General features: G+C 39.8%; 1 protein-coding gene across 1 annotated transcript; it reads left to right on the top strand.

The window, feature by feature from the left end:
* Positions 1–26,887, top strand: RNF212B (ring finger protein 212B). Its single transcript, XM_040620742.1, has 14 exons — positions 1–100; positions 2,604–2,656; positions 3,046–3,120; positions 15,876–15,991; positions 16,571–16,631; positions 17,363–17,391; positions 18,382–18,428; positions 18,651–18,693; positions 18,854–18,914; positions 19,515–19,563; positions 23,516–23,555; positions 23,840–23,940; positions 24,193–24,250; positions 25,783–26,887. The coding sequence occupies exons 1-14, from the start codon at positions 1–3 to the stop codon at positions 25,850–25,852; spliced, it is 903 nt and encodes a 300-aa protein (XP_040476676.1). The 3' UTR covers positions 25,853–26,887.
* Positions 26,888–27,028: the final 141 nt, after the last annotated feature.

The raw sequence follows: 27,028 nt of genomic DNA on the forward strand, positions 1-27,028 counted from the left end.
ATGGATTGGTTTCACTGCAACCAGTGTTTCCGAAAAGATGGGGACCATTTCTTTGTCACCAGCTGTGGCCATATTTTCTGTAAAAAGTGTGTGACTCTGGGTGAGTGCCTTAACTGTTTCCAGATTCAGGCAAAAATGTTTTTAACCTAGAAATGATGATTAGCCATTTCTCTATGTGACTTGGGATAAAAATCACATATTACGCCAAAGTTAGTATGGATACAGTAGGACACTATTGATTATGTAAATTTGAGGCACCCATTAATAAAGAATGATTTAGCAAATGGAATATCTAATACTTGACAAGAAGGTACTTGTCAGTGTTTTGAGGTCTGTGACAGGGAAAGCCCCAAGGTTATCAGACTAATTAGAGAATAGAGAAAAAATAAGTGTAATGAATAGGAATTGGGGAAAGTTTGGTTGATAACAAGAGTCATTTCTAATGGGAAGTGGTCTAGCCTGTGAAATGTTTGATTAGAAATGATGATGATGATGAAGATGATAATGGTAGTGGTGGTGGTAGTGATACATTTGGAATTTAAAAAGTATTTTCCAGGGAGCCTGGGTGTCTCAGTCGGTTAAGTGTTTGCCTTCAGCTCAGGTCATGATCCTGGAGTCCCAGGATTGAGCGCTCCGTCGAGCTCCCTGCTTGGCAGGGAGTCTGCTTCTCCCTCTGTCCCTCACCCCACTCGTGTTCTCTCTCTCTCCCTCTCTCTCAAATAAATAAATAAAATATTTAAAAAAAATAAAAAGTATTTTCCGGGGGCGCCGGGATGGCTCAGTAGATTGAGCGTTCAACTCTTGTTTTCGGCTCAGGTCATGATCTCAGGGTCCTGGGATCGAGCCTCAAATTGGACTCCCTGCTCAGCGGGGAGTCTGCTTTTCTCCCTCTCCTTCTCCCTCTGCCCCGTTCCTGCTCCTGCTCTCTCTCTCCAAAATAAACAAATAAATCTTTAAAAAATAAAATAAAAAGTATTTTCCACATGTATGAATTTTATGTATCCTTATCACAATCCCACTAATAATCCCTAATTATTAGTAGATCCGTATTACAAATGAGGAACTGGTTCAGATAGGATAAGTGATTTGACCAATTTCTTGCAGCTATTAAGTCTTAGAAATGAGACTTAAATTCAAGTTGTTTTTTTTTTTTTCATGCCAAAATGCACACAAGGGATAGAGATAGCCCAGAAGAGGGACTTAGGATAGGGTGCTTTGATCAGGGAAAGATTTCATAGAAGAGCTTTTGCTTCAGTAGAGTTTTGAATAATAAACTGGAGTTGCCAAGTGGATAAAGCAGGGAAGATCATTCTAGTTTAAGAGAACAGTATGTATAAAGGCATACCATATTGTAAACCCATAGTGCAGGGGGCTACACATCGTTGGGATTGGTAGAGCATAGAGATAAAGTAAGAAATGGTTAAAAGATGAGGCTAGAGAGGTAGGCAATGGACAGATGATGGAAGGTTCTATATACAAGACTGAAGAGCCTGAACTTTATCCTGCAGGTGACAGAGAGCTGGGGAAGTTTCTTTGTTTTGCGTTTTATACTTACTAGCTCACTCTGCAATAATATGGAGGGAAGAATGGGGAAAGCCTTTAGTCCTCAAGGAAAGAAGACTGAGGTTACTAGACTCTGGAGAAGCTTTTTTTCTTTATATGGATCTCGTGACCCTTTTAACTTATCTGCTGAAGTAACAAAACTGTTTACTATGGTAACAGCAGCTCACCTTGGAGAGGGTTGTCTCGGTGAAGCATATGTCATGTGATGTTTTCTCTTGATGTGGCATTTATCTTAATCAATAACCAGCACTACTACTAAAACTTTAACTCAGGGGAAAAATTAGGAATTTTAATTTTTACATCTTTCAGATTGGGTTAATAAGAGAATGAGAGCAGAAGAGCTTCAGAACAAGTTCCAGGATTATTAGCAAAGTGACAACAGGGCAGGAATAATTGGGGAGTTTCTTGCAGTATTTACAGTGTGCCTACTGTCAGGTAGATGGGGGGAGAAAAGAGTAAGCTACAGTTGAAACCATTGGTACTCTCATGTTCTTCCTAGCACTCTCATAAGTGTACTCTAGTACTCTTGCTGAAGGGTTAGAACTGCCCCCTCATCTGCAGAAGAAAACTGGGAATTCATAAAGAGGAGATGGATAGGGACGCTTGGGTGGGTCAGTCATTTAAGTGTCTGACTTTGGCTCGGGTTATGATCTCAGGGTCTTGATCAAGTCCCTTGTCAGGCCCCCAGGTCAGTGGAGAGTCTGCTGGAGATTCTGTCTCCCTCTCTCTCTCCCTCTGCCCCTCCCCCCAAATCATGCGTGTGCACTCTTTCTCTCAAAATAAATAATAAATCTTTTTTTAAAAAAAGAGGAGATGGGTAGAACTACAGTGTGAAAGCCGTACTTGTCACCAACATACAAGTTTGGAAATATTGATTTTGAGGACAGAGCTCAAGATGATGTCCTTTTATAGCACAAAAATATTCTAAATTCAGTAAGAACCTGTTTCTTGCTAGCCTACTTGACTGTTACCATGTAATTTAGGAAGATCTTACCTCTTGCCCAGAAGAACCAAACATTTTTTTCCCCTTTCCCCCCTAGAAAAATGTGCTGTTTGTGGAACTGCTTGCAAGCATCTGGCTCTTTCTGATAACGTAAGTTTTTCTACCTCTGCCACAAACCATCTTATCCCATTCCTGGTCTGTAGTAAGTATACAAGGAGTACAGTTAATGAGTGACCAAGCACTGAAATTAAAAAAAAAGAAAAGAAAAGAAATAAAACTCAAAGATAGCAATGGAAAAAAAGGGGGTTAAACAACAGGTAGAAGAATTATTTGTGGCTGCTGCTATTGAAGCATGAGGTAAGGAGGGTTAGAACATAAAATTGACTCTCCTAGGACAGTGGTGAGCTTCCTCATACTTAACATAGTGAAATAATACCAGATGCTTTAGAAACATCATTTGCCATCCTTTGCCATATTTGCCAGTATCTTATTTCATTCCATTGTGGATATGCTCAATGTTTGTCTTACTCTCTTCATAGCTGAAGCCTCAGGAGAAGATATACTTCAAAAGCCCTGTGGAAACAGCTTTGCAGTATTTTAGTCACATTTCTCAGGTATGAGAAACAAAAGTGAAGAAAATCAGATTCACCAGGCAAATTCTATTTGCATCTAATTTTTTAAATCAAAGATTCTCTTTGTACATAACATTTTTCTGTTTGTACACAATGGAGAGAATTGACTGTTCATTTGCTTTCTTCCCTAATGATACAAATCTCAACAGTTAGCTTTTTTTACTGACCCCAAACCTGTGATAGACTGTAAAAACCACTATGTAGCTGATATCATGCCTTACACTTCCTGCTTCTATTAAGCAATTTTTAAGAATAAAGAAGGCTCTAGGGATACCTGGGTGGCTCAGTTGGTTAAGTGTCTGACTTTTGATAATGGCTCGGGTCATGATCTCAGGATTGTAAGATCAAGCTTCATAGCCAGCTCCACACTGGGCATGGAGCCTGTTTAAGATTTTCTCTCTCGCTCTCCTCAGCCTCTCCCCACCCAGAAAAAGAATAAAGAAGGGTCTAGGAGCTTTATCATCTTTCTGTGCAGACTGATGAATCTTCTAAAAATTGCTTTAGATATATAGGCCTGACCCTGTAGTCAGTAGATTTAGTGGGCTAGCTCTCAAACTTTTGCTTAAAGACCTGTGTTCAAGAAGGGATTTCTTGTTCCCCATTCTCACTTTTCAGTAACCTTTTTTGGTAATGCATATATATTTAATTCTTTTAGTGTTTATAATTGGTTGCCTGAATTTTAGAAAATATTTTTCTTTCCTGATGCATCATATATTTGCATACTGTTGACTTTGTCAAGAGCAATAGGAATGTGGTAGGAAGTGGAGAAAAGACAGAATAACCATTTGAAAGTTCCCAAATTGTAAAAACTTTGGTTTTCCCCTTCCATTCTCCAGTTCTCCACTGAGATTATTTTATAACCTAATGGGATTTCTATCATGACGTGTTTCTTGAGATTTTATCACTTTTTTTCTTCTGTACTCTTACTTCTCATTCTTATGAGAGTAGTCCTTTCCTTAACATGAAGATGATCCTTTGTCATGTTCTGGCTGAAGATAGTAGATTTAATTTTTTGTTGGTGTCTCACCCCTCAATCCTAACTCTGGAAATAGAGGAAGGGGAATTAAAGCTTTCATTGCATACTGTTTTTAGTTGCTTGGGTGAGCCATCATATTTGAGATACTATTTAACATTATGGGGAGATAAAATCTAGCTGAGACTCAAGGAGAAATGTAAACAAGATCACATGAGCAAGAGAAAGAGCAGACTTTTGGTTAATAACTAACCTCAGGATTAGCTAATGATCAGTAGAGCAATTATATGTAGTCTGAATTCTAACCTGCCTAATCAAGGGACCAATTACACATGGTCAAATAATCAAGATAAAATAAATGGAAAGGGTCAGTTAATCATCACTTTAGTGAAGGGCCAGTTTGGTGAAGTCAGCAATGTCTGAAAATGTGTTTTCCTAGTCTGTGAAGTTGAAAAACTGATCCAAATAATATCTAGATTGCCTCATTCAGGCCTCTGCTCAAATTGTTCTTTCTCAGTCAGACCTTTATGGACTCTCATATATCAAATGGTAGCCCCAGCACTATTTACCCTGCTTTATTTTTCATCATAGCGCTTATCTCTAACATTATATACTTATTTATTGTTTGAATCCTGCACTGGAATGTAGGCTCAATAAATTCAGAGATTTGGTAGGTTATGTTTGTTGTTATATACCCAGCTCTTTGGATAGTTCTTAATATGTAGCAGACACTCAAAAAATTGTTAAATGAATGAATGACATATTGATCTAAATATCCACTTGTGTTTTAATCATCCCAGATCTTTGTTAATGACCTGCCAAGGTCATTTTTCTGCTGTACTACTCCATGGCAAATAGTTAAAACTTCCTGTTTTGAAATCTTTACTCACCTCTAGGTAAAACTATTTAAGTATCTTTGGGGATTGGAGAGCCTCATAGACCTGTGAGCGTTCTTCTAATCCTAGGTCTTAGACTGCACCCTTATCCATAAGTAGCCATCTTTCTTTTTTTAAGATTTTATTTATTTATTTGACACAGAGAGAGCCAGCGAGAGGGAGAGGAAGAAGCAAGCTCCCGGCAGAGGAGCCCGATGTGGGGCTCGATCCCAGGACTTTGGGATCATGCCCTGAGCCCAAGGCAGACGCTTAATGACTGAGCCACCCAGGCGCCCCTCATAACTAGCCATCTTTCAAATGCATGCCAGTAATTGTTCCTTCTTTGGTAAAGCCTTCCCTGGTTCCTGTAGGCAGATTTCTGCACTGTCCTTTGTAATCCCGTAACACCTTGCTCTTACTTCTGCAAAAGTGTTTTAAATTATTTGTTCTTATGTCTATTTCTCTTACTTAACCGAAACTTTTGAAAGGCAGGTATCAATTTTGTATTGCCCAATGGCTAATGAGGTACCTGGCAAAAATTAAGTGAATAAGAAATGTTTGTTAAATGAATGAATGCACATTAAGGCTGGGAGGGAGGTGGAAATGCTTCAAGGTAAGGTCAGAGAGAGAGGCTTGAACCTATATATAGGTACTTGTAGCCGGTGGTAAGGAATTTAGATTTTCTTCTGAGTGGCAGTGGACACCATTGAAGGGTTTTAAGCCCAGAAATGGCATTATCTGATATAGAATATTAAAAGGAAATCTGGCTGCTGAGTGGAGAACGAACCATAGAGAAGTGATGAGTAGAAGCAGGGAGACCACATAAGAGGCTATGGGAGAAATCTAGGTATGACTTCTTGAGCTAAAATGGTCACAATAGAAATGGAGAAGGGTAATCAAATCGGAGATGTTTTCTAGGAAGAACTGGTAGAACTGTTGTTGATTTGGACGTGGAAGAGGAGAGAAAGAGAGAAATTGAGGAAGACATCCGGGTTTTTGTCTTGAGCAAAACAAGACAAATATATGGGATGATTATACTCTTTACCAAGGCTGAGAAGACCATTTGAGGGAAAATACGATTTGGGACATATTAGGTTACAGATGCTTGTTAGAGCTCCAGGAGGATATCACAAAGGTGGATAAATTTACTATTCTGAAGCTCAGGACATAGGTCGAGGATAGAGATATAAATATGGGGGCGCCTGGGTGGCACAGCGGTTAAGCGTCTGCCTTCTGCTCAGGGCGTGATCCCGGCGTTATGGGATCGAGCCCCACATCAGGCTCCTCCGCTATGAGCCTGCTTCTTCCTCTCCCACTCCCCCTGCTTGTGTTCCCTCTCTCGCTGGCTGTCTCTATCTCTGTCAAATAAATAAAATCTTTAAAAAAAAGAGAGATAAATATGGAACTCATTAGGATACAGATAGTTTTTAAAGCCTTGGGACTGGATGAGATCACCCAGAGAAGGAGCCCCTTCAACATTTAGTGATTAGGTAGAGGAGGAAGAGAAAAAAGAGCAGCAGTGAGTGAGCGGAAGCAAGGAGAGTGTGGTATCGCAGAAACTAAGAAAGGGAAATGTTTCAAGAAGGAAGAAATAACCAGATGGGTCAAATGCTGTTGAGGCATGAAGATGCGGGCAAAGGAGGGAGGACTGGATTTGGCGACATGAGGATTGTTGGTGACACTCACAAAAGCATGTTGTGTAGACTCTTGAGAAAGAGAAACATACTGGAGTGCACTGGAGGATATGTATCTACGTTCTGTCCACTTCCTCACCTCCCACACCTCTTTCCAACCCTCGGCAGTCTGCTTCATTTAGATTATCTCAGTGAAACTGCTCTTGCAAAGAATACTAATAGCTTCCTTGTTATCAAATCCAATGGATACTTTTTGTTGTTGTTACTGACCTTGATTTCTCAGCAGCAATCTAGGCCCACTCTCTCCCCTTAAAATATTCTTTCTTTGACTACTGGAACCAACTTCTTTCTCCCTTTTGTGTTTATCTTCCTCTGTCCATCTCTTGAATCGTTCTATTTCTCAGGTTCTATACCAGACACGTACACTCTCCATGTATAATCTCATCCGCTCTCATGCTCCAGTTATCGTCAACGTGGGGATCACTTCCCATTCTATTATCTCCAGTAAAGATCTCAGCTTAAATGTCACCTCAGAGGAGCCTTTCTCTGACTGCTATATTTAAAATGGGTACCGCCCCCTTTATTCTCTGTCCTAGAAACTTTTTTTTTTTTTAAGATTTATTTCTCCTTTTTAGGGAGAGAGAGTGAGAGTGGAGGAAGGGGCAGAGGAAGAGGGAGAGAGAGAAGCAGACTCCCACCTGAGCAGTGAGCCTGATGCAGGGCTTGATCCTAAGACCTGAGATCATGACCTGAGCCGAAATCAAGAGCCACCCAGGTGCCCCTGTCCTAGAAACCTTTTTGTTTTCTTAGTAACACTTGGATAATTTGCAATTTTTGAGGTGTTTGTTGTATGCTCCATAGACTGTAAGCTCCACAGAGGCAGGGACTAGCTTTGTTTTGTTCATCGTTGTATCCTATGCAAAGATCACAGTTTGACTACATAGGAAGCACTCAATAAATCTTTGCTGAATGAATGAGTGCTCCCTGCCCCCCCCAACTTCAGGCATATATCCATTTGCCGACTTGATATCTTCACTAATTCCATATGTCTCAAACTGAACTCAGTATCCTAAACACCCCTCTACCCAGCCTACCCTTCACGTACACACAGAACAGGCTACTCTTCCTATTTCTATCATGGTCAATGTCTACCATCCACATAATGACCAAACCAAAAATCTGTGAGTCATTCTTAATTCCTTCCTTCTTTTCTTTGCATTTCCAATCCATTATTAAATCATATTATTATGTCTCTAAAAAACTTGAATCTTTCAGGGTGCCTGGGTGGCTCAGGTTGATTTCGGCTCAGGTCATGATCTCAGGGTCGTGAGATCTAGCCCCATGTTGAGCGCCACGCTCAGCACAGGGTCTGCTTGACATTCCCTCTCTCTCTCTCTCCCTCTCTCTCTGCCCCTCCCCCATTTGTGCACATGCACGCTCACTCTCAAATAAATAAAATCTTAAAAAACAACAACAAACCTTGACTCTTTCTACTTTATCTCAAACCTTCTAATTCAATTCATCATTGTTTCTCTCCTCGATTATTGTAGTACCTTCCTAACAGATCTTTTGACCTCCAGTCTTTTCCTATCAGTTCTCCATACTGAAGTCAGGAAATCATTTTTTTAAAAGATTTTATTCATTTGAGAGGGAGAGAATGAGGGGGAGAGAGAACATGAGAGAGGGGAGGATCAGAGGGAGAAGCAGACTCCCCGACTGAGCTGGGAGACTGATACAGGTCTTGATCCTGGGTCTCCAGGATCATGACCTGAGCCAAAGGCAGCTGCTGAATTGACTGAGCCACCCAGGCACCCAACAGGAAATCATTCTAAATATAGGTGTGATCAGGGGGTGACTGGTGGCACAGTCAGTTAATTGACCGACTCTTGGTTTCTGCTTGGGTGGTGATCTTAGGGTGGTGAGATCGAGCCCTGCATTGGGCTCCATGCTCAGCACAGAGTCTGCTTGAGTCTCCCTTTCCCTTTGCTCCAACTGCTCATGATATCTCTCTCTCTCTAAAATAAATAAATGAAACCTTTAAAAAAATATAGGTATGATCAGTTCATTTCACTACTTAAAACCATTCAATACAACTGTTGCTCTGAGAATAAAGCCCAACCTTTAACATGGCCCAGACAGCCAGACCTGATTTGGTCCCTGCTGATCCTTTTAGTCTCACCTCTTATCCTCTCCCTCAACCCCCAGCTATAATATAGACATACCCAAATTTATTTTAATTGTTGATATAAATTATTTTCTCTGTTGCTTCATGCTGTTTTGTACATGCTGTTCCATCTGTCTAGAACATTCTTGTCCCCAGACATATACAGGGATAAGTACACACAGTACTTACAATGCAATACCATATTGCCATATTGTATTATAATTTTCTGTTTGCTCATCTGCGTCATCCCATGAGAATAGGGGCAGTATTAATTAATCTTATTCATCTTTTCTGTAAGCTCCTGACATAGTACCTGGATTCAGTAAGTACTTTTTGAAAGAATGAATAGAATAATCTTTCCTATTGAGGTTTTCCCTTACTGTAGTATATGAAATATGGTAAAGTGGTAATACTGAGAAAATTACTGAAGTAGAAATATTGAAGCTAAACCTGTCTGCTAGCTTGTAACTTTCTTTGAATCATTCACACTCCCTCACATGTAATGTGAAATAATAATAATACTCATCTTAGTTCTTGTAAAGGTCCAGTGAAATAATGCTGTGAAAGCATTCTGAAAGCTGTAAAGTACTATATTAGTTTAAAGAATAATGTGGAAAACTCATAGTGGATTATGGAAGGTCACAAACCTATGGGAAAATAATTAAAGATCATATAAGTAAAAAGTTTGTATTTTTAAGTTGTTTTCAAAGGGAAGTATAAAATACTTGCCTAAGTTTTTTTTTTAAGACTTTATTTATTTGAGAGAGAGGGAGGAAGACCACAGAGGGAGAGGGAGAGGGAGAAGCAGACTCCCTGCTGAGCAGAGAGCCCTATACGGGACTCGATCCCAGGACCCGGGGATCATGACCTGAGCTGAAGGCAGACGTTTAACTGACTGAGCCACCCAGGTGCCCCCTGCCTAGCTTTTAAATAACAACTTTATAGACATACACTTTACATACCAAATTCACCCCTTTGAAGTATGCATTTCAGTGTTTTTAGTATATTCACGTAATTATGCAATCATCGTTACCTAATTTTAGAACATTTTTATTACCCCCAGAAGAAACCCTATATCCATGAAGAGGCACTTTCCAAATCTTCTCTACCCTCCCTAGCCCTAGGCAATCACTAATTTACTTTCTATCCCTATAGGTTTGCCTATTCTGGACATTTCCTAAATATGGAATTTTACAATGTGTGATCTGTTGTGACTGCCTTCACTAGGCAGGGTACTTCTTTTTTTTTTTTTTTTTAATGTTTATCACAACTTTATTCATAGTCATCCTAAACTGGAAACAACCAAGATGTACTTCAACGGGGTAATGGGCAAATTGACTTGATATCCATACAATGGCTTATTACTCAACAATAAAAAATGAATGAGCCATTGATTCACACAAAATAACATGTATGAATCTTAAATGCATTCTGTAAATGTAAGAAATCAGACCCCAAAGACTACATTTGGTATGATTGGACTTTTATAAAGTTTTGGAAAAGGCACATCTGTGGGGATAGAAGGGGTCAGTGGTTGCCAGGGTTTGGGGGATAGGCAGGGTACTTCTAAGGTTCATCCACATTGTAGCATGTATTAAGACTTCGTTAGTACTTCAGTCCTTTTCATGACCAAATAATATTGCATTATATAGATGGGTATACATTTCACATATTCATTCATCAGTTGAGAGATATTTGGGCTGTTTCCACTTTTTGGCTATTATTAATAATTCTATTGATATTTGTGTATAAGTTTTTGTGTGGGCATGTATTTTCATTTCTCTTGGGTATATACGTAAGAGTCGAACTACTGGGTCAAGGGGCAAATCTATGTTTACGTTTTTGGGGAAATACCAGACTGTATTCTCAAATGCCTGCAATATTTTACATTTTTACCTGCAGTTTATGAGGGTTTTGATTTCTCCATGTCCTCACCAACTCTTGTTTTTATCTGTCTTTTTTATTATAACCATCTTAATTGTGCAAAGTGGTATCTCATTGTGGTTTTGATTTGGATTCCTCTGATGACAAATGATGTTGAGTATCTTTTCATGTGCTTACTGGCCATTTATATATCCTATTCCTTTTTTAAGATTTTATTTGTTTGTTTGTTTGTTTGTTTGTTTGACAGAGAGAGAGAGAGAGACAGCAAGAGAGGGAACACAAGCAGGGGGAGTGGGAGAGGGAGAAGCCGGCTCCCCGCCGAGCAGGGAGCCCGATGTGGGACTCGATCCCAGGACCCTGAGATCATGACCCGAGCCGAAGGCAGACACTTAACAACTGAGCCACCCAGGCACCCCTATATATCTTCTTTAAAGTAATGTCTATTCAGATCCTTTGCCCATTTTTAAATTGGATTGTTTTTATGTTATTAGTTGTAAGAGTTCTTTATGTATTCTAGGTACAAGTCTCTTGCCAGATATATGATTTGCACACATTTTTTAAAAGATTTTATTTATTTGAGAGAGAGAGAGAGTGCATGAGGGGGGAGGGGCAGAGAGAGGAGCAGACTCCCCCACTGTGCAGGGAGCCCAACACAGGGCTCGATCCCAGGACCCCAAGATCATGACCTGAGCCAAAGACGGCCGATTAACCAACTGAGCCACCCAGGCACCCCAATTTGCATACATTTTCTCCCATTCTTTGGGCCCATCCATTTTAAAATTAAGAACAAGTAACCCAAATGTTCATTAAATAAATATAAATAGGAAGAACAGACAAAATAGGACATTAAATAGAGTAAGAAATAGGAGAGTGATAGAAAAAGAGGGAAAGATAGAAATTCACACACAAAAAAATTCAGAGAAAAAGACAGAAATGGATTTATAAAGACTTTCATAAATTTAGTGTTGGGGTTGATAAACTTTTTTTTTTAAGATCTATTTATTTATTTTACAGAGAGAGCGCGCACGCACCAGTGGGGGAAGGGGCAGAGGGAGAGAATCCTCAAGCAGACTCCCAGCTGAGCACAGAGCCCATGGGGCTCGATCTCACAACCCATGAGATCTTGACCTGAGCCGAAACCAAGAGTCGAACGCTCAACCAACCGAGCCACTCGGGCACCCCGATAAACTTTTTCTTAAAAGGCCAGTAAACCTTTCCGGCATTGCAGGCCATACAGTCTCTGTTGCAACTACTCCGCTCTGCTGCCCTAGCAGAGAAGCAGCTACAGACAGCATGTAAACAAACGGGCACGGTATTCCAGTAAACTTTATTTACAAAAACAGGCAGCTGGCCACGGTCAGTGGTTTGCTGACTTGGAGGTCATATGTTTTGCTAACATATACGTAAGTAACTACCACATATGCCATTTGAGTAAAATCAGGTCAAGGCCTGATCTCATCAGTAGACCAGACCAGTTCTTCACCCCTTACTTGAATTTAAAAATTGAACAACTGAGCTAATCAATGATGCCTTTGAAGAAAGGTTTATTTAGTCTAAAATTATTTTACCTGAAAAGTAGAAGGTAATCTGTCATATTTAGGACTTATGAATCAGTAAATTTGAGTTTTTTAAAATCACTGACCAGGAGGTTGCAGTGTGAAAGGGAATATTGTTTTGATCACAAATTATGAAACTCAAAACTTAACTGCCCACCTAGTGGGCTGCTATGGCTTTCCTATTCAGAGTGGGTGCCTCTGATATCTTATTAACAGTCCTCTAATTGCTTTTGATAAGGAGGTGTTTTTAGGGATCTGTTTTGCTCAAATCTGTCCTCTCTGAGCCCCATAATAATCTATTTCAATTAGAAATCTGAACATGTAACTGCCTTTTCAAGACCCTTTGGTGGCTTTTCATCACCTGTGTTTCAGATTTTTCAGAGTGACACCTAGTTCTCTTAATGGCCTGGTTTCTTCTAACCTCTCCAATCGCATCCACAACGACCACCTCGCATCTTATATACCAACATCAGTTCTTATGTAGGCTATTTATTACCTAATCTATAGGGTAGATTGAGTTCTTTGCAGTTCTTTTATGCACCGTATAGTTTCATACCTCTGCCTGAAATGCCTGACTTCTACACTCTGAAGTCCAAATAGTTAACTCTTTTTTTTTAATTTAAAGATTTATTTATTTATTTATTAGAGAGAGAGAGAGAGAGAGAGAGAGAGAGAGAATGAGTGGCATGAGGGGCAGAAGGAGAGAATCCTGAAGCAGACTCCCCACTGAGCGCGGAGCCCGATGCAGGCGATCCCACCATGAGATCATGACCTGAGCTGAAATCGAAAGTCAGATGCTTAACCAACTGAGCCACTCAGGCACCCCCTAAACAGTTAACTCTTGATCATTATTTCTATACTTTACATATATTTCTTCTGTTCTACAGATTACTTTGTGTTTTATTTATTGGTTCACATCTCTGAACATCTTGTACTATGGTGATGAACTACTAAAGGACAGAAACCCATACTATCCATCTTAGTAATTCCAGTTTAATATATCTGTCCCCCCACTTCACCAGTTATCAGCTCATGGCCGATCTTCCTTTATGTATACTTCCAGCCACTCCATCCAGACTATTTTGAAGCCAAAACCAGATATTACATGATTTTAATCTGGTAATGTTTCAGAATGTGTCTCTTAAAAGATGGGGACTCATTTCTTAAATACAAGCATGTCATAGTAAAATAACAATCCCCTAATCTTCTCCAGTAAGTAGTCAGTATTCACAATTCTTCAGCTGTTTCATAATTATTTTAAAATTTTGTTTGACTTGGGTTTCAGTAAGGTCCATAATTCAGTTAGTTGTTAATGTCTCTTTAGTTCCTATTTAACTATAGGTTTCCTCTCGTTTCTTTATTACTTTTTTAAAAGATTTATTTATGTATTTTAGAGAGAGAAAAAGAGTGTGTGTGCACCAGGGAAGGGGCAAAGGGAGAGGGAGAATCTCAAGCAGACTCCCCACTAAGCATGGAGCCAGACATAGGGCTCCATCTGAGGACCTTGAGATGACCAGAGCTGAAATAAAGAGTTGGACACTTAACCCACTAGGCACCCAGGTGTCCCTCTTTTTTTATTGTTATTGAAGAAAAATGGTCTTTTGTTCTATAGAGTTGTTCCCAGAGTGGATTTTGTTCATTGTACCCTTGTGGAGTCATTTAATAATGCTTGTCTGTGCTCTGTATTTCCTTAATCAGATCATTTGGTTGGGGGTGGGTGTGAAGCAAGCCTAGTTTTTGGTGTTGTGCTCCACCAAGAGGTACGTAATAGTCTTCCATCTCTTGGTTTGTGTGATGGTAGCCAATGATGAACTTTACATGGATCCATTCATTCATTAGGAGCTGCAAAATGCTAATATTTAATTCTGTCATTCCTATCTCATTTTTTTAGGTGGAATACTTCTATAAAGAGAAACTTATATTTTCTCAACTGTATGATTACCTTGAGATATAATTTAAAATATTAAGACCTTTAGATACTATGAAATGAGGGAGTCAGTTTCATAAAAGATAGATAAGACCAAAAAAAAAGATAGATAAGACAAACCAATAGGTTGTGAGAGTCAAAGGTAGATAATGAGGGGCGCCTGGGTGGCACAGCGGTTAGGCGTCTGCCTTTGGCTCAGGGCGTGATCCCGGCGTTCTGGGATCGAGCCCCACATCAGGCTCCTCCACTATGAGCCTGCTTCTTCCTCTCCCACTCCCCCTGCTTGTGTTCCCTCTCTCGCTGGCTGTCTCTCTCTTTGTCGAATAAATAAATAAAATCTTAAAAAAAAAAAGGTAGATAATGAGTTTACCAATACCTTTAAAATAAATTAAGTTAGCATCAGGCATATTTCACTGCAAACTGCTCCCAAGAATGGGTCAAGATGTTTGGGATACTATCTCTTGGCTAAACATTACATTTATTTTCAACATCTACTGCTCCCCAACCCCTTGCCACTTTAAGTAACTTCTGTGATTCTGAGCGGCTTTTTCTGCAGCTGCACTGTTCAGATTTTTTAAAATGATCATGTTTTATTTTTATGAAAATGACCACTTTTTAAAAAAAACTAAAGAAGACTATAATGAAGTGTTACGTAACTAGAATTAGTTGAGTTTGCTTTTGTTTGGAAAGGAGAGAGCCTAGAGACTATATAAACTCTTAAGAACAATTCTGTAGTAAGGTGGCAAAAGCAACTTGCAAATTAGGTGCGAACAAAAGGTTTATGACAAAAGTACCAAGATCTAGGGAAGGACCTTAGACAAAAGGTTTATAGTCTGGTAGGGAGGAAGCAGATGAGACATAAATACTGCTGTGTATTCAAAAGTAGAGCCTGACAAAGCTAAAACACTTTCTAAATATTAACTTTTGCTCTGATTCAGTAATCCCCTGAAAGGCACATCAGTATATCAAATGGTAAAACAAAGCAAAAGATAAAATTATTTGCTCATGCCCAGAAATAAAATTCAGGAATAGGTAATCTCCTTCTGTGCTTCTTTGCCCTTTACTGTAGTGGCATAAAGAACCTGCAAGTGCCCCAGTGTGAGAACCTCAGGGGAAGTAATTTGGTTACCAGTGCTCTGTAATAGCTAGGAATGTGGAAGTTGAGTCCAGACAAATAGTAGACAAGTTAGGTCAGAACCAGTTCTAAGCTTGAAAAAGTTTTTTGGTATCACTCTCCTTGCTCAAGATGAAAGATTATGTTTTCAAAGGGCTATTCTACCATGCCAGAATATTCTCATTAAGATATTAAAAGGTCATTGTCCTGGAAATGAGAAACTTGGCTTTCCCTAGCGCCAAATTCTCTAATTTTGGGCAGTCATGATTTAGGCCAAATGCTCCAGAAGAAAATGATTAGTATTAAAGGATGAATTGATGGATTTCCTTTGGTTGCCAAAAGTAAGGGGGAAGGAGTTATGGGGGCGTATGTCAGAGATCTATTTTTGGGGGTTCCTGGGTGGCTCAGTCGTTAAGCGTCTACCTTCAGCTCAGGGCATGATCCCAGAGTCCTGGGATCGAGCCCCACATCTGGCTCCCTGCTCCGCTGGGAGCCTGCTTCTTCCTCTCCCACTCCCCCTGCTTGTGTTCCCTCTCTCGCTGGCTCTCTCTCTCTGTCAAATAAATAAGTAAAATCTTTAAAAACAAAAAAAAGATCTATTTTTCCCTAGGTGTGGCGTTTCCAGAAGAAACAAACAGATCTCCTCATTGCCTTTTATAAGCATAGAATTACAAAGTTAGAAGCAGCCATGCAGGAGGCACAACAGATGGTGACCAGCCAGGAAAAGTAAGTGACAAATTACAAGCAAAGCCTGAACATTGCTGCGTGTGTTTGTGTTTGTCTTGGGTCAATTGGGTACAGAATTTTTGGTCCCCTCAATCCCCATTTCGTTTTTCTCTTTCTTCCCTGTAGGGGCCCTCCTCACTTTACAGCTTTCCTCTTGTACTTCCCTGTCAAAAATTGCTTCTTTGGAGAAATAGGGCATAGCTTTTCAGTGATAAAGATGAGGGATAGCATTTAAAATGTTACCTCTAGGAGGGCGTATTTTGGAAATCTTAAGCCAGAAGATGGAATCCTCGATGGAAGTTTTCAGACAGCAGCAGGCCAGGGGTATGTGTGGAAAGGAAACGGAACTCAATGTAAACTCCTCTGAAATCATGCCTAGTGACTGCTTATTTTATCCACCTGATTCTCTTGGCCATCGGACTCTGCCTCTGTCTCCTGAATCCCTAGATCTCTGACAGAAATACCTCGAATAGTGGCAGGCATCTCTCTGTAAGCATTAACTAGATGTCAACAACAATAAAAATCGGGGTTTGTATCCCACTGACCTACTGGAGATGATTATTTCCATCTTTTCCCTAGAGAGCTGTCAGTCTTAAAGAAGGAAAATGGAGAACTGAAGAAATGTCTTGCCATTCTAAAGGTGAATGAAACAGGTTTTCCTTACTAGTATTCTTTCTTCTACTTTTCCCATCTGTCTAGCTGACTAGATGCTGTATAGAACAGTGTTTCCTAACCTTTTCCACACCATGGCATAAATGACATAATATTTATACAACAAGTGCACTGTAATAAATGGTCGAGGCCACAGAAGACCTAGGAAGACTGAAAGGATCAATATGTCACATACTGGTAACCCATTCTGGAACATCAGGAAGTCATGACATGCCATTTGGGAAACTCTCTTATTGAGGAGACATCTGTTGTAACTTAAAATTTCTCTTCAAGAATCCCAAGGCACCTCAGGACCCTTCCTCTTCCTCCAATCCAACTCTCTATTTCCTAGACGTTTCTTTCTTCCTAAGAATGTTCTTTGTATTTATATGATTTTCCTATTGATCCTACTACTGTAACTATTCTAGCACATTTTATCCTGTCATTTTCCTTTCTCTCCCCCCTAGACTCTCCATATTTTCCCACATAAATCAGTCTTAGGGATTCCCAATATGTTTTTATGAAAAGGAACTAAGATTTTATTCCGTCAAAGCTAATGATTTCCTAGGGAAACATTGCTGCTATTTTTTTCTCCTACTGGGAATCTTAGCAACCACAGCTAGAGGACATTGCAGCTTAGTTATCTAGCAAGTAACATTCATTGATTAGAACCCTAATCCTAGCTGCAGCTTCCTTCACTCCCATTTTTTTCACCTACAGGAATCTCCAAACTGGTACCAAGGAAGCAGGTCAGTTTTATCAGGCCCCATACTAGCCCTGTTTGAAAATTGCTGTTCTTTCTTGACTCTTGGCTGCAACACCTGTGTGGGCTCTAAGGTGGAGGAAATGGTTGGTGAATTTATCTTTCACTTCTCCGGTTACTCACTGAAAAGTGCTGAAGTGAAATCTTGAATGTAATGCTCACTCTTATGAAATCCTACTCATCCTTCAAAATTCAACTCACATGTCATTTCCTCTGTCAAGACCACATTAGGCAGAGCTTGATGTTCTATTATTCATTTATTCAACAATATTAAGTGCCTATTGTTTATCAGGTACCATGCTAGGTGCTGGAGGTACGTCACCAGTTAGTCTGTACTGTACCAACTATGAAATGTTTTTTACCTCAGCCCTGTGTTGGTGGGTTAAGAGACATGGCTCCTACGCTCACAGAAGTTAGTCTAATGTTCTTCCATGTTTCTCTACTTCTGATATACCCATCATAACACTTAAACATTGCTTTTATTTATTTTTGTCTTTCCCACTAGCCTGTGAGCCTTTCAAAGTTAGGAACTATATTCTAGTTATCTTTGTAATCTCAGGATCTGGGATGTATAAACACTAAATAAATGCTTGTTGGAGAGATGGATGAGAGGATGATGGGAGAGAGGGAATGATGGATTTATGAATGGATGAACAGATTGATATATATATATATATTATATATAATATATATATAGTAGATATATGCTTGGTAAGGCACTGAGGGAAAGAAGAAAGGAGGACTTCAAAATTTCTCCTATTATGGGCAGTAGAGAAGGTTTCACTCAGGGAGTTAGAGAGCCAAGGAAACTCATAGGGAAACTTTGCCTCCATATTTTGGGGGGATAGCTGTAATACATGATAGTAAGCAATTTGCACTCAGAGGGTAAGCTGTTATTTCTATGGACAATGATCTGACTGAACCTCTCAGGGGTCACTTAACTTCCGCTTAGAGCTTCCTCTTTTTTTCCCTGCAGGTTGGCCACACCTCGACCAGTGGGCATTACTTCTCCATCACAGTCAGGTAGAGAACATTTGTTTGCCCAAATATCTGTGTGAGATGAATAAATATCCTTTTCCCATATAGAAGATAGTTTCCTTTCAGAGACTATAATGCGATTTTCCTAATCTTGTGTGTGATATGAGAGGAACATACAACCAGATGCCTATTTGTGACAGGTTGGCTAGGCAAGGCAGGCCACGACATGGATGGCAGCTCTTCACTCCTCACTTGATTGTCTTTCAGTCACTCCACGACCCAGTTCTCGGCATAGCAGCCAGGTGGTCAGGTGAGTAGGAAGCCTACACAGCCACGTGAAAACTGCTGGCAAAAGTTGGAAGATAAAAGAAATACCTAGATATGGCAGAGGTAGGGACTGGGGAGACTTTAGGTCTATGTCAAGTTTCACACCAGGTTTGTTTGTTTTCTTTTTGTCTCACCTTACGCAGTCGGTCCCCCTCAGTGGAATCTCTCTCTTACAGAATGTCTGGCTTTAGTAGCTTGGGACAAGTAAGTAATATTTACGTTCTCTTCCCAGATTGAGATTTCTAATGCTAAATGAAAGCAAAGATGTCAGGCAAGAATATTAAGCTTATATTGGTTTTGGCATAAATTATCCGATGCCATCCCTGGACTCTCTTTTCTTTTGGAAATGCAGGCCTGATATTAGAAACTAACACAGAGAGGGGCACCAGAGTTGCTCAGTCAGTTGGGTTGGTTTTGGCTGGGTCATGATCTCTTGATCTCATGATCGCGTGGGTCCTGGGATGGAGCCCCGTGCTGGGCTCCATACCCAGCAGGGAGTCTGCTTGAAAGATTCCCTCCCTCTGCCCCTCCCCCAACTCCCTCACTCTCACTCTCTAAAATAAATAAGTCTTTTTCAAAGAAAGAAGCTAACACAGAGAATAAATGGGATGAAAGTAGTGGAAATGTTCAATTAACAGTAATAATTCATTTTGGAAGGAATAATGTGTGTATCCTTCTTGAACTAGCATTCCTATTCTGGCACAACACAGGCTTCAATGTGTAGATATAGAGAAATTACAAAGAATATGGAAACCAGAGAATTGGGATATATTTATTAATTGATGTTTAATATTTGTCCATCAGGGAGCCAGAGGCCTGCAGGGAAGAAGCACTCCCAGGGACTCTTATATTGGTGAGAAGGGGGAAAAAGCATCAGAAACCAACATATTTTGTGTAGATACCAGCAGATTTCTGGTTTTCTCTGCAAATATAATGCCATTATGCATTTTCGGTGCATAATATAATGCCATTTGGTTTTTTCCAGACACTGATTCCAGGTATCCACAGATATATTACTACTTTTCAAATAATGATATTCTTGTTCTCAAACTGATAAGGAGAAACTTTTTTTGAGCAATAGAAAGTCACTGAAAACCTCTGGTCAAGAGATGGAAGATAATTTGAGTAAAATAGATTTGGATTTTTTAAGTTGCCACAAGATGGCAGTAGAAGTTAGGTCTAAAAGGAAGGTTAACTAGACACTGATTATGTTGGCCTGAAAGGTATCAGGTTTCTTCACCGTGTATTAATCTTAAAAATATTCCAGTGAAGAATACTCACTTAATTTCTTGTCTCTTTCCCCTTAGAACTATTTTTGTTATTACTATTTTCAAGGACATTAGCCAGTCTGTAGAGAATACTTAATCAGAGGATTTCCCTTTCTTTCACAAGAGGCAATTGTGAAATTTGCACATTTTTTTCTAGATAACCATTTTTGAAAATCATCAAATAGTTTCCCTCCAATTCTTTCATATTCACCCTTTGAAAAATGTAGAATTTCTGGAGAGTTTGTCAGGTTAGTAGTAATATTTCCTCTTTCATTCCTGATTTTAGTTATTTGAAGCTTTCTACTTTTTTCTTGGACAGCCTGGCTGAAGACTAGCCAATCTAGTTGAACATTTCAAAGAAACTACTTTTGGTTTTGTTGATTTTCTGTTTTTCTCTTCTCTATTTCATTTATTTCTGCTCTAAGCTTTATTTCTTTCCTTCTGCTTGTTTTGGGTTTAGTTCTCTTTTAGTTTCTTAAGAAAAAAGGTTGAATTATTGATTGGAGATGTGCATTTTTAATGTAGACATTTTCAGTTATAAATTTCACCCTAAGCACAATGTTTTCATTGTGTCCTATAAGGTTTAGTATTTTCTGGCTTTTTCATTGGTCTCAAAGTATTCTCTAATTTCTTTTGTGATTTTTTTTCTTTGAACCATTGGTTATTTGGCACTATGTTGTTTAATATCAACACATATTTAATTTTCCCAGATTTCCTCCTGTTATTGATTTTTTTATTTCATTCCATTGTGGTAGGACAAAATACTTTGTATAATTTAGATACTTTAACATGTATGGCCTGGGGTGCCTGGGTGGCTCAGTCAGTTAAGCATCTGCCTTTGGCTCAGGCCATGATCCCAGGGTCCTGGGATGGAGTCCCATGTTGGGCTCCCTGCTCAGCAGGGAGTCTGCTTCTCCCTCTGCTCTGACTGCTGCCCCTGCTTTTAGTCTCCCCACAGAGCAGGGAGCCCGCTTCTCCCTCTGCCCCTTCCCCAATTCGTTCTCTCTCTCACTTGCTCTCCCTCAAATAAATAAAATCTTAAAAAAATGCACCTAACAACAAAGTCCTAGAACACATGAAGCAAAACTAACAGAACTGAAGAGAACTAGAGGGAAACTACCGGATTTCAATACCCTACTTTCAATAACAAATAGAACAACTAGACAGAAGATAACCAATGGAATAGAAGATTTGAACAACATTATATACCAACTAAATCTAACAGACTTCTTTAGAAGTTGAGCTTGTTGGACATGTAGATTCATTTTTTTCACCTAATTTGGGAAGTTGTCAGCCATTATTTCTTCAAATATTCTTTCTTCAAATATTCTTCTTCTAGGAATCCCATAATGCGTGTGTTGATATACTTGATGGTGTTCCACCAAGGTCTCGAGGCTCTGTCCATTTTTCTTCATTATTTTTTCTTTCTCTTCCTCACATTGGATAATCTCAATGGACTTCAAATTGCTGATTGTTTTCCTTGTTTGTGCTGATGAGCTGCTCTAGCGAAGTTTTCATTTTTGTTATACTTTTCAATTCCAAAATTTATATTTGGTTCTTTTAAATATATTTTTTCCTTATTAGTATTCTCTATTTGTTGAGATACTATACTTACACTTCCCTTTAGTGCTTTAGACATGGTTCCCAAAGATATTTGAGCATATTTTTTTAAATAGCTGATTCAGGGCGCCTGGGTGGCTCAATTGGTTAAGCGTCTTGCCTTCAGCTCAGGTCATGATCTCAGGGTCCTGGGATCGGGCATCGCGTGGGGCTCCTTGCTCACAGGGAGCCTGCTTTTCCTTCTCTTCCCTGCTCATGCTCTCTCTCGCTCTCTCTCTCAAATAAATAAATAAAATCTTTTAAATAAAATAAAATATCTGATTTAAAGTCTGTCTAGACAAAGTCTAGGCTGGGCTTAGTCCAATGTCTGGGCTTCCTCAAGGACAGTTTCTATTGATGCTTTATTTTTTTATATGGGTCATACTTTCTTGTTTCTTTGCATACTTCATTTTTTGTTGGAAACTGGACATTTAAAATAACATAACATGGCAATTCTAGGAATCAGATTCTTCTCCCTCCCTGGGGTTTTTTTTGTTCTTGCTGTTTATTGTTGTTTAGTGACTTTTTAAAAATAATTCTATAAAAGCTGTATCGTCATATGGAGCCACCAAAGTCTCTATTCAGTTAGTTTAGTGGGCAGCTAATGATTGGACAGAGATTCCCTTAAACACTTGGAACCAGTAAGTCTCTCAGTCTTTGCTGAGGGATTCTGTGTGTGTTGGGGCTCACTTTCAGCACTTAACCAGGCAATTGACAACTGTGCCTTAGCCTTCAACCTGCTTGTATGACCTCAAGGTAAGAGACTGGGGCCTTTTCAGGTCTTTTCTGAGCATGCATACAGTCCCGCATATGCATATGGTCTAGATCCCAAGAATGTGTTGTTTTCAGAGTCCCCAACAACTCATTCCCCATCTCTTCCATCTGTGTTTTCCTGTTAGCCTATTATTTGCCCCAATTGATAGTCACATCCTCAGGCAGCCCAAAAAAGTGCTTCTAATTGTTTACAACAAACACTCCTGTGGAAAAGTCTTTTCACAGGTGGTGAACTCTAAGCTCCAAGTCCTGATGAGTTTGCGCTCCAGGTCAGGTCAAATAAAGTCAGCCTTGTAAGTGGAGTCTTCCAGTTGCCACTGGACAGGTCAAATGGTTATTTTCTGGGAATGAGGCTTTGAAAGAGTTCCAACCCCATTCCATCCCCACGATGACTGCCAGAATGTTGGTTTTCAAGGCTACCGCGGAGCTGGAGGAGAAATGGGAATAGGGCGAGTTAAAATGCCACAAAGTCCATTGTTCTTAACCTCATTTGGCTATTTTTCTGGAATAAACATTCCCCAGACTGCTGCAAGCCCTTTGTTAATTTACGGAGTTCTGAAAAAGTTGATTCTGACAATTTTTGCCAGTTTTCTCTTTCCTTTTATGGAGAGAACTTTTGGAGGTCCTTATGCCACCATTTTTGCTGTCACTCCTAACTAATTTAATGACCCTTTGTCTATAGCCATTCTTCCTGGTAATGCCCATCTTAGAGGGGAAACCAATGCACAGATATATTAGAGCACATCAAGGCAGTAATGAATCCTGGTCCACAAATTAATGAAAGAGACGGGGGGCCTGGGTGTCTCAGTCGGCTAAGTGTCTGCCTTCAGCTCAGGTCATGATCCCCTGGAGTCCTGGGATGGAGCCCCACATGGGCTCCCTGCTCAGCAGAGAGTCTGCTTCTCCCTCTCCATCTGCCCCTCCCTGTTTGTGCTCTCTCTCTCAAAATAAATAAAATCTTTAAAAGAGAGAGAGAGGAAAGCACCTTTAGGAGACACTGCTAGGTGATTTGTGAGCTTTTTCATTTGCTATTCGCCCCTAAGCCTAACATATATACTGAAAATCTTTGGTCCCCGGTTTCTTTGCCCTGGTCCCAAGTATACTCGAATGAATCTCTCCTCCAGTTCATGGGTTATCTCACAGGCTCATTTTTATTTTTTCCAGAAACCCCTTCACCAGCTTCTACTCACAGCCTATCTTACAGGTAAGTAATTATGCTCCCTTTCACTGGGCATCTGTTCACACTGACACTCTGCCAGCAGCCCTGGGGTTACTTTTCTACTGCCTTATACCACTGAAGTTTATAAATCTACCTTGTAAACAAGAGAGCATTTAATAGTACTGTGTCTTATATATGTCCAAATTACTTTCAGTCGCAAGCAGTGTATTTATTTCCCATCTTGTCTAAATATATAGGCTCTCCTTTGACATATGCTTTTTACCTTTACCTTCCTTTTCCCTGCTAATGCTTCTATTTCCCCTCCTCAGGCCTTCACCTGCCTCTTCTGGACAGGGGATTTTTTCTTTCAGACCATCCCTAAATGGTGGGGATTCAGGCCACACAAGAGTCCTCACCCCCAACAATTCAGGTATGTTAAATAACATTCCCAAAGGAATGGAGCTTCAACCATTGACATATATACTAAAAGGAAGATTTTCAAGATGAAAAGAAGTTAGGAAAAGAATGGACTTTATAGCCTACCTCTTAAATTGCTAAGTCTTTTCCCTTCTGAGTAGTGTTCTACAGATTAAGACCTACCTATTTACCCTGACCCATAAGTAACACTGCCAAAGAACTGCCCAAGGGAGTTATCTTTCACCATTTCAATTCTGTCCTTCAGGTCAGAGGGAAAGCAGAACCCCACTAGAGAGTCTTCCTGGTTTCCAGCTACCAGTTCAGCAGGNNAGCCCTGGCTAGTCTAACTTGCCTGCGTATGAAAAACTCACATGGTTAGGCCTGCACATGAAATGCCTTTTTGGTCCCCTGTTAAGGTGGTAGAATATAACCAGTGGAGAATGACATGGGTTTCAAATGTGGTATCATATGTTCACAATTTTCCAGCATGGTCTCAATTTCAAAGATTCTGTCCTACTATCAGATTAGCTTCCTAGCTTGGGGTTTAAAAATTAGGTCACATGGTAGTGAATGGCTTTAAACTGAGAGGTCGTGGCCAGTGTGAACTAAGTGTGTAGACACAACTAACATTCCCAAAAGTTCCACAAAAAGGTATTTCAATGGAATATATCTTTTGGGTAGAGGTACTGTACTTCTCTAGAGATGGTTAGAATAATGCTTTATAAATTTATGGGACTCTGATATGATGTAGGCAACAAGAGGAAAAGGGCATGGGAACGAGAAGAGAGGTTTGTAAGGAGCTCTACATGAAAAGTCCAGTCTTGCCTCTTAAGTTAACTTTTATGGCCCAGGTTTTGAGGATATTTAGGCCCTTTTTCAATGCCAAGCTCCTGGTGACCCCAAGGACATTCTAAGGTAGGTAAATATTTTGCTCTCATATTCCAAATGCCTTTTATTTTCATTGGCAAAAAATTAGGGTCTAAGCCCTAAGAGGCAACACTGGGGAAATAACATCGCTGAGATCCTCACAAATGGAGGGACTAACTTACAGATGAGAAAGAATTAAGAGACATATAAGCCATCTACAAATATATGGCCCCTAATTGGATCCTGATTGAAACAAACTGTAAAAAAACAAAAACATTTATGAGAAAGTTGAAAACTGAATACCCCTTGGATATTTGATATTAGGGAATTGTTAATCATTTTTTTTTGTAGGCATAATGCTGTTCTGGTTATGTTTTTAAAAATAGTCTATCTTTTGGAGATAACTTACTAAAATATTTAAAGATAGGAAGTTAGATGATTGTCTGAGTTTTGCTTTAGTATAATCTAGTGGACATAGGACACAGAGAGAATAGAAATGAAAAAAAAAAATTCACCATGAGTTATTTGTTGAAGTTGGGTGATGGGTACTCGTCAGCTCGTTATACTACTCTACTTTTGTAGTTTTTGAAAATTTAGATAATAAAGTTTAAAAAGAAGTTATTAAAAGAAGTGCCACCTCCCCAGAGGCATGAGAATACTGCCTCACTGGTACTCCTCTCTCAGCATAGTCTCCAGGTCTCCAGTCTCCTCTCCAGGTCTTCCAAAATAGCTTTTTAAATATTCCGCCTTATTATTACCATAAGCCACTAAAGTGTTCTAGAGAGTTTCGTAATTAGCAATGAAGCCTTTGTCACACTAGGTGTATAAAATCTTAAGTTTGGAAAAGTTAGTTATCACACAGTGGAAAAAACTATGGGGAAGCAGCAGCGGTGATTTGCTGTCTTGATAAACTTCACATAATGGTTTGAGAGGGCCTTAATTACGCTTTTTGCTATAAATGCCCATATCTGCCTTCCTGCCCTCCGCCGCAGACTCTCTACGAACAGAGACAGATGGGACTAGCCAGGTCAAGAGAAGCATGGACTACTTCCAGATGAAGGTTCTTCAAGGTCTGATCTATACATATTGCATTAAGGAAGGCCTAGAGCATCCAATACCCATTAAGAGCGATGGCCTTGGAAAATGTTTCCCTGCCTTGTTTCCTGGTTTCACTTTGTACCCTTACCTCTCTTGACCTTTACCATATACACCCTGTATTACCTCCTAGAAAAACGGTCAGGCATTATATAAGGCTAGTACTTCAGGAAGATGTTTAGATCTCTCCCACACTCATGAAGCTCTCGTTTCCTGCACAGTAAAGGTTTTAAAAACAATTCTTGGCATCACTGAGGGTGAGAGGTAATATACTCATGAAGTGTGGTTCATTTCTATATTTCACTCTTTTAGCCTTGGTTATATTCTTCCATTGCCAATGTTAATAAGCAACAACTCTGTTCCTTGTCCTCACTTATTATACTTCTGTTTGCCTATTGTTTCCTCTATGCCTACTTAACTATGCTGATTTTTCTTTCTGTCGGAGAACAGTTGGAGACCCAGACTTTCAGCTTACTAAAGTATATGGATAAAATAAAGACGTCCTTTTATTGTTATTGCAACTCTATTGGTTTTATATTACAAGCTCTAGAATGGGAGAATGGGCAAAGACCACCACCACTGAGATGAAACCTGTATTCTTCTTTGTGTACTAAATAGAAATGAGGAATTAAATGGGCCAGCCACTGGCAGGCAGGCCATCAGCAAAAATATGGAAAAAGCGTAAACACAGCAAACATCTGCCAGAAATGAATTAGGTCCTGGGAATGACCCTGAAGCTGAACTAGGATTCCCTGTTCTTTCTGGAACTCTGAATTTGTTTTAAAAGGCATTTCTAGACACCTCTTCTGGGCAAGAGCCTGTGCTGTAGCAGCTACAGGAAACAGACCTGCCCAGTGATAGGTACAGATGTACTGCCTTTTAAAGTTTCTGTTCTTTTAATTTTTTTTAAAGATGTATTTATTTATTTTAGAGAGCGTGCGCATGTGTACATGCGAGTGGGGGAAGGGACAGAGGGAGAGAGTCCTCACACAGAGGCCCCACTGAGCGCAGAGCCAGATCTCACGACCCATGAGATTATAACCTGAGCTGAAACCATGAGTTGGATGCCTAACCAACTGAGCCACCCAGGCGCCCCAAGTTTTTGTTTTCTGAATCTACCTCAATATATCCTGCTGCTT

This window comes from Ursus maritimus, unplaced genomic scaffold, assembly GCF_017311325.1.
Source record: "Ursus maritimus isolate PB19 unplaced genomic scaffold, ASM1731132v1 scaffold_36, whole genome shotgun sequence".
NCBI lineage: Eukaryota > Metazoa > Chordata > Mammalia > Carnivora > Ursidae > Ursus > Ursus maritimus.